The sequence below is a fragment of the Vitis vinifera genome, chromosome 15 (genome assembly GCF_030704535.1).
Source record: "Vitis vinifera cultivar Pinot Noir 40024 chromosome 15, ASM3070453v1".
NCBI classification, from domain to species: Eukaryota; Viridiplantae; Streptophyta; class Magnoliopsida; order Vitales; family Vitaceae; genus Vitis; species Vitis vinifera.
Genome location: NC_081819.1, coordinates 12,243,289 through 12,251,725, shown reverse-complemented (window position 1 = coordinate 12,251,725; position 8,437 = coordinate 12,243,289). Strand labels below are relative to the sequence as shown.

The window sequence follows — 8,437 nt, the reverse complement described above, 5'->3', positions numbered from 1 at the left end:
GTCTATTTAAAAAAATTAAAATATTTTAACTTAACAATATCTCAATTATAACACAAATGACCCACAATTTTGACTTAATACAAGAGTCAAATGAAATATACTTCAAATACAATTCATAATCCCAACTTCGAAACTTGATACATGCACTATAATTTTTTTTCAACTTCTATATATAATTAGAAAAAAAAGAGTAAATTAACAACATAGGATGATAATCAATAAGACTTGGAATATCATATCATGCATACTTAAAGATAGATGGAGTTCATATGACATGAACCATAACATATAGCATTCCAGATACTAGCACCAAATAGAAAACCTAATAAATAAAGTTGTCTTAATCATTAAGAGGGAATCATTAAAGGACGAAATCCATGTTGAAGACTGGCTTCCCAAATCTTCTCAATATCGAATATGGCGTGACCGCACTCGTGCACATTCCATCCTTCTAATGCATGCAATATTCCAGCCACACGCCATGCACTCATTGCTCTTCTTGGCAGCCAATTCTGCATTTAGATAAATATTTTCATAAACCAAAATTGTATGGAACCGTGTCATTATGCTTAAAATTAACTTTTGTACTAATATATAATATTGCTTGTTATCTTTGAAATTAATAATATTGACTGACCTCACAAGAATCCATGTTCTCAAAAGAAGTGGGAGACATCATTGCTGGCGTGGTGTGGTAGAAGCAATCTTTGCGCATTCTCTTTGGAGGGAACTGAGAAAAGGGAATAAATAGAGTTCCTTTTGGTGCCTTCAACTGTTCTTCTTTGGTCAAGCCATCTCCAACCAACCATATCTGTACAATATTTCACTACTATATCTCAAACATCTTTAATGCTAAGTCCATTTTTTTCCCAAAAAAAAAAAAAAAAAAAGAAAGAAAAGAAAAAAGAAATGAGAAAATGGTGGTGGGTTGTTTGTTCATTAGCCTGTAAATTCTCCAATGCTTAATTATGTTAACTTCATCATAATAGTTCTTTGTTCATTAGCCTATCATTAAACAAAAAGTTTTTCTCAATGAATACACTAATTAAAAAGGAAGTTTTCAATGGTAAGCATTAAGGAAGATTATAGAAAATAAAAAGAAAAAGAATAAGATATATAGAAGGATGAAAGAAGGGATTTTACCTTATGAGCATAATTTTTTGAAAGAGCCAATTTGCCTCCCAATTTGGTGTTCAGCTTCATATTGATCTTCGCGTACTCTTCCTCATGGAAAGTAGCCACCTAAGAATTATTTCAATTGTATTCCAATATAAATCAAAACTAGGATTGAACAGGTAAAACGGTAGTTGTTGTTTGACATTAATTAAAAAAGTTAGTTTTTGCTAGTGATATAAGTAGGTGATGAAGTAGGGATACATATATGAAGCACCATTCAAATTTTAATAACATTTTTCCATTTATATTAAAAATACCTGGATGCCCTTTTGGCACAAAGCAAGGGCTGTGAAATAAGCAACCTTGGAGAGCTTGCCTCGGAAGAGTACTTGAGTGGTTCCTTTTGGAATGCTGTTCAAAACAACGGCTACTGCTAAGCTGCTCCCATCCACCACCTTGATTTTGAGCTTAGGATTTCTATGGATATAAAGCTCACCATATATATTAAGCTCTTCACCCTGCATAATTTTTTAATTAATTAAATAAAAATTTATTTTTGAACTAAAACTTTTCAAATATGGATGATGAATTGCTGGAGGGCTCAATATGAAAGAAGGAAATGAGTGAATTAATCATATATAAACTATAAACCAAAATGGTAAAATTATTTATAGGCACAACAATTCTCTTCTAGTCATCAAAGATTTACTTTCCTTATAATGAAAATAGGGGATGCGAATGAAAATAGGTTATCTAAGTGCATTTCAGGTGTATAACAATCTAAAGTTGGTTCAATAAAAGATAGTCCAAGCTTCTATCAATCCAAGATCTTCTTGTGAAAGTCATAATATATGATATCCCAATTGATTAAAGAAAGAAGTTTCATGTAAATGTATTTTAAATTTGTGCGACCTAAATAAACAATATTTACACATGCAAGGACCTCCTCACAAGGGATGTCTGTCTCTCACCATAATCACATGGCATATTTTAATATCTCAATCAATTTCTATTACTATATTAAAGCGTACAATATTCACTAAAAGGGATTTATGATATCTTAATTGGTTCTTAACATTATATTAAAGCAAATAATATCTAGATGAAAGGAATTTGTGGTATCCCCATCATTTCTTAGTATTATATTAAAATGGATAATATTCACATCAAATGGATTTATGATATCTTAATCGGTTCTTAACATTATGTTAAAGCAAATAATATCTATATGAAATGAATTTGTGATATTCTTGTCAATTTTTAGTATTATATTAAAATGGATAATATTCATATGGAAGGGTGACACTTGATTAAAGTGAACAATATCCAGATGCGAGGATGCAGATCATCATATAATGTCTCTACATCTATGCATGAAAGCGACCAAAGGGAATGGAGGAAACTAAAGAAGAAGAAAAAAAATGGAACCAAAATGGTAAAGGAGTAATAACTTACCTGGTTGAGAAGACCTAAACTCAACACATTAACGCCTCTTTGCTCTGCATCTAGTATGGCTTCTTCAATCAAGCTGTTGATGGGTTCATTTTGCCATTTCAAGAAGTACTACACCACTCAACAATTGATTCAATGAATAATAACTAACTAGAAATAAATCATTCTTAAAAAAATAAGAAACAATGACAAAATTCATTAATAAATTAAGAAAATAAAATAACAACAAAATATGATTCTTACTTGAATCCTATATTTTGGTATGACCCATGTTTGTAACTTGAGTTTGTTGAAATGGTTCCTTTCAAGAACAAATGTACGAGAACAAATCCAAATCAACATCATATACGAAGATGTTAGAGGCCACATTAGTCTCAAGTACCATTTGGAGATGTATGGCTTGGAGGCCACAGAGGCAAAACCTAGCCTTATATGATAAATGGAGTCTGGTGTTGTGAGATGGGTGAGATGCACTACATCAGGTGATTCTTCAGGCCTTGTAAGTGATTTTTCATATAATACATCTGAAGATTTGTCCATAGTACCATACATGTAGTCGTAGAATGGCATGAAGAGTGAGTAATTGGTCCGAAATTGGGTGTGATGCAGAGAGTGAAACCTGAATATTTTGGGGTTAAAATCATTTATCATCATAAATTATATATATGATTTCTAACGAGTATTAAAAAAACTAGAATGTCAAAATAATTGAAGTATTATTAAAACAAAAAGTTATGACTAATTGAATTACCTACTATTTGTTTCATTTTTTATTTTTTATTTTTAAGGTTATTTGATTAAAAAGGTTAGTAGAAACCTAAATTTAGAAATTTAACCCCATCTCTTTTTGACAAAAACGGTCTCTATTTTTCTTGTAAAAATGACAATTTTTTTTAAAACCTACATATATGTACTCAAAATGATAAATGATATTTATGTAAAAGAAATGTTATTTTTCGGGTAAAAAAATAAAAGGGATTAGATTCACAAATTTAGGGATTATTTTATCCCTTTTAATTGATAATTAATTCATTCTATTTTTGCAAGTTGGCATTGGATCAAAAGAAATATTCATATGTACATTTCTTTCTAATTTTGTTTTCTTTTTATATTATGTAAGTGCCTTTTAATATAAGTAACTTTTAATGATGTAAATGATGAAAAACAAAACATAAAAAATATAACAAATATTAATACTATTTTTAATTGGTCCTTTCTTTTATATAACACACTTCCTAATTAATTTATTTCATAAAATTACACTTATACCCCTATAACTTTGTTATTCAAATATTTGGAGTACTTGTACTAATTAGGTGATCAATCTGTTACGTTTTTAATTCTACATTTTTTTTCTTTTATTTTTGAATAAAATAGTAAATAATGCGATAGCTATTTATTTGATAGGTAATCCGAAACACATTATCAATTTCATGTATGCATCTACAAATTTTATTGTTCTTTGGACCATAATTTGTTTGCATCTACAAATATCATGTATGCATCTAAATATTATTTGTTTGTACCATAATTTAGTTCTTTGGACCATATACTTTGGTCCCCATGACCTGGATTTTCGTATAGTTTAGTACTTGACCTTTCTATAAAAGCTAAACTGGATGCTCTACCTAAACTGGATTTTTTCGGGTAGTCATTTCAATAAATGCTGTGCTGGAAAAAGATGTCTCCTATCAGACCAGATGGATTATGGTTACGTTTGATCTCACTTCTAAATTAATATCCCAGGTGGTCCAATGTTTTTGCCAGATATTTTATTTTTCACATTTTTAATTTTATTGAATCTATCTATATTTAGCAATCTTTATCAAAACTTTCTCTCTACCTAATAGTTGTCAGACCAATCAATGTTACAGTAAAAATGTGGTACCACCAATGGACTCTATATTCATTATGGTTACACCCACCATGGGTGGTACATGGCCAATTAAATAGACTCCTTTTGCCATTTTTAATTTTTAAAATTTATATTTCTTCCTCGTAGATTATGGTATGTTTTCAAATGTTTTAATCACTCTAATATGCAACATTTTTTTAATTGAATGTCCTCAAACGCATGGGCCTTATTTAATACTACCAGTGTCTACATCATATTGTAAAACAAGAAATATCAAATTAAAGAGAAGCATAGAGTGATGGTAGGGGGGGACTTACGAGGGGGTATACATAAGATACTTGAGGAAGGGAAATATGGAGAAGAGCCACTTGGGCACAAGCTCGAAGTTGCAGTGCCCCATGTTGTTCATGAAATCAATATAAGAAATGTAGCCGACAAAAGATACAATAGATCTTGTTCCGGTGAAAATCACGGTCAGCAATGGTATTGAAAACAGCAGAAAATATCCTATATGCTCCGCAAATGGATGAATGACAGCTGCCATACAATATAACAGTATAACAATGTAATTAATATAATGAAACTTATTTACCGATATGTCCCCTTCTCCAGTCTTAATTTTATTGGTTTGATCCTTTAATGGGTGTGGTCCTAGCTTAACGCCCATATTAGACTAATGTGGTGTTTATTTTTTGGATGAATAGAAAAAGCCAAAATATTTGACTTTTTCTATTAAGCTAAAAGTAACCCACTCACATCAACCAATATAATTAAACTAAACTTATTGATAATAAGTTTACTTTAATTACGTTAGTTAATATTAATAAGGTACTTTTAGTTTAATAAAAAAAACCAAATATTTTAATTTTTTCTATTTAGCTAAAAAACAAACACCACCTAAATCATAATTGCGCTTACCTTGAGTGCCTTAACTACTTCAATAAACCTTTTAGCATCTATGACCGTTTAAGATAGTCACATGCATAACATCAATTAAAGTAGTCTTATGATTGCTTTAACATCAAATGACTTTGGAAAAAGTCATTCCAAAATATATGTTCTAAGCCATTCCATCTTTTCATATTTTAAATTATTTTAACTAATCAAAAATTATTTATTATTTTATGTATTTTTAGATCAAAGATAGTATGAATTAGTTTCTTTGATTTGAATGAATATTATTAAAATCTAAAGACAATGTTTTCAAAATCGGATCGATTTATCGATTTACAGTTCAATAATTAAACTGCAATTGAATCAATGATGTCATAAATATATAATTTATATATTATTAAAATTAAAAATATATAAATAAATTAAAAATCAATAATATTAATTTTTTATCTTTGGTATTATCAAGTGTAAGTATAAATATATTAATATTTTGAATTTTATTAAAGGAAATATATATAATATTTAAATATGAATATATTTAAAATGAAAGAAAATTTAATTATTTAATTTAAACTTATTTTATAATTTAAAAAAATATTATATTATTTTTATTTAATATTATAAATCTATTTATAAACTTATACATTTTTTTCATTTATCATTCTAACCAACAAAGTATATGCAGCCAAGTGGTACTCCGTGAGTTTTTCTTCTAACTCACCCAAGCCATGTGTACAACACGTGGAGTCTGCATAAAAGGATACTTTTCCCTTCTTAAATGTGCGAGAAATATAAGGTTTTTTTTTTTTTTTTTCCTCTTTCAATTTTAGTGAAATAAAAAGTTAGATGTACCAGAAGTAATTCAAAGGCAGTTCAAGCTAAAATGCAAAATATTAATTCTTACAGGTGATGGGCTCAGTGACGATAGAGGAATGGTGGTGAGAATGGTAACGTGAGTAGAGATAATGATGGTGTAGAGCCCTGTGAAGCCAGTAATACAGAAACTCCACAGGGCCCGTATGAAGCAGAATTGTAACAACCACACCATCTGCTCTCCACAACGGCATGTGAGAAGCCCCTGGAAGTGTGAAATAAGCTACGTAGAATATGATCCCATTGAAAATAATCTGGTCATCCCTACAAAACCAAAACACCATCAGAAAACTTGGGCTAAGACCTCCCACAAGGTTTGATTTGAGACGTTAAATTTTGGTCAATTGATGTGATGCGTTTACCAGTTTCTTTCTCTGTCAACTTGCTCAAATTCAATGCCCTTGTCAACAATCCTGTTGTTGCCTTTGGCTGTTCGATGGCGAGAAAGTGAAATCCAAAGCTGGTTGTGGAGCATCCTCCATAACAGAAATGGGAATATTAGAAAGTGAGCAACGTCTCTCTCCTTTTCATCTTTCACTAGGAACGAGTACATGGCATGAATCGCCCATGGTGCCAAGACCACGTACTTCAACCACATCAAACAACAAAGTAGTACAAGTGAAAAAATAAATAAATAAGATAGAATGAATATATTAATATGACTCGTTCTTGAAGCATGTATAGAAATATGCTTGAGTTTATAGAATGAATATATCTATAGGACTGTGATTTTGTTAACAATCATTGGCTTCTGAAATATGTCTCTTGTCACTTTTTATGTTACGTGGCATCCCCTAGCCGCTCGTTCATCCACACACAACAATCAAACATGGAAAGATCATGTACAGGGAGGCCCCTCTTCAGTAAAGAGAGAGAAAAAGAAAGAGAAAGAGAAGAGAAGAGAAGAGATTTGAGATTGACTGAGAAGGAGTACCTTGAAGTTACCAAGAGGCGTCCATGGCCAATCAGTGAGTATTCCGGGTTTAGAAGCCATATTTGATTTTGCTACTTCTCTTGAAGCAACGCATATCCTGAGGTAATGAGGAGTGAGGACTATATGTAGTGTTCAGAATTCTGCTGCTATCAATGCAGCCGCGATTTCCAACACCTAACAACCAGCTACTTGTCAAAAAGATGAAGCTTTATGACAGAACTAATTAAATCCTGTTCATCTCATCATTTAAATTCTAACCTGAAAACAGAAACGAAGTAACATTTTACGTACTTACAGCATTGGCCGTCCTTTTACTTCAAACATAAACATGCAAATTCAGCTATTAGGTCTTCAACTACAAGTTTTTAGATGTTGCACCAAATGGTCTTTTTGAGATATCAAAGGTTTTTGATTTGTAGCTAGCTAGCTAGCTTGTCCTTTTTTGTAAGTATTAGGTCTTCAAAATGTCTTAAAACATAAATTTTCTCTACCAATAAGTTGAGACATAATTAAATAGACTTTGACATATGATCTAAACTTGTGCTGAATTAGAGATCAATTATGAAAATTGAATAATAATAGCAATAATCTTATTGACCTCCCATACTTGAATTAGGTCTTGAGCTACATGACTGAAAACAATAGCATCAATCTCACTAACCATGCCAATTTTGTCGTTCTCTATTTCTAGGCTAGCAGACAAGTGGTGTATCTAGTCACACCATGACTAGTAACATGTTCGGTTAATCTTCCAAACAATTAATGACTGCTTGTGGTCATACGTGTTTCATTTTGGCACCATACACAAGTGTCCCTGTGCTTTATCTTTCTGATTTCAATTAACTTTTGTTAGTGAGCTGATCACTACTTCCCACCAAATTCATGTACTTCATTTTAAGACGTAAAGAGTTGATATATCAAAGGAATATATGGATGCCTCCTCCACTATTTTCGTACTCTTTTGGACCACATCCAGCCTTTTCTTTCAAGATTTTTTTCTTTTTTTTGGACCTCATTCACCTACCTACTGGGTCCAAATTAAACACTGCAATTATAGTTGCTAGGTGACTGTCCTATGATCTAAGGTACACTTTTCCATATTTGACATGTATCTTTTGTTTCTGTCTAAAACAATTTCAGATAATATTTGATTTCTTAGGGAAAAATGTGAGAAGAAAAAAAAAAACATAAAAAATAAAATTTATAATTAATAAATTATTTTTATATGATATTTCAAATTTATTTAACATATTTTAATTCTTTTATATAAAAATTAAATAATTTAATGGTGTATAAGTTTTTGTTAAAAGTAA

General features: G+C 30.7%; 1 protein-coding gene across 1 annotated transcript; it reads right to left on the bottom strand.

Annotated features, from left to right (window-relative positions):
* Positions 1–209: 209 nt before the first annotated feature.
* On the bottom strand, positions 210–7,254 carry LOC100243849 (very-long-chain aldehyde decarbonylase CER1). Its single transcript, XM_002263751.5, has 10 exons — positions 7,125–7,254; positions 6,553–6,776; positions 6,222–6,454; positions 4,741–4,960; positions 2,812–3,187; positions 2,572–2,679; positions 1,434–1,634; positions 1,144–1,242; positions 638–811; positions 210–512 (listed from the first exon to the last, which is right to left on the bottom strand). The coding sequence occupies exons 1-10, from the start codon at positions 7,182–7,184 to the stop codon at positions 348–350; spliced, it is 1,860 nt and encodes a 619-aa protein (XP_002263787.2). The 5' UTR covers positions 7,185–7,254; the 3' UTR covers positions 210–347.
* Between the last annotated feature and the right edge of the window lie 1,183 nt (positions 7,255–8,437).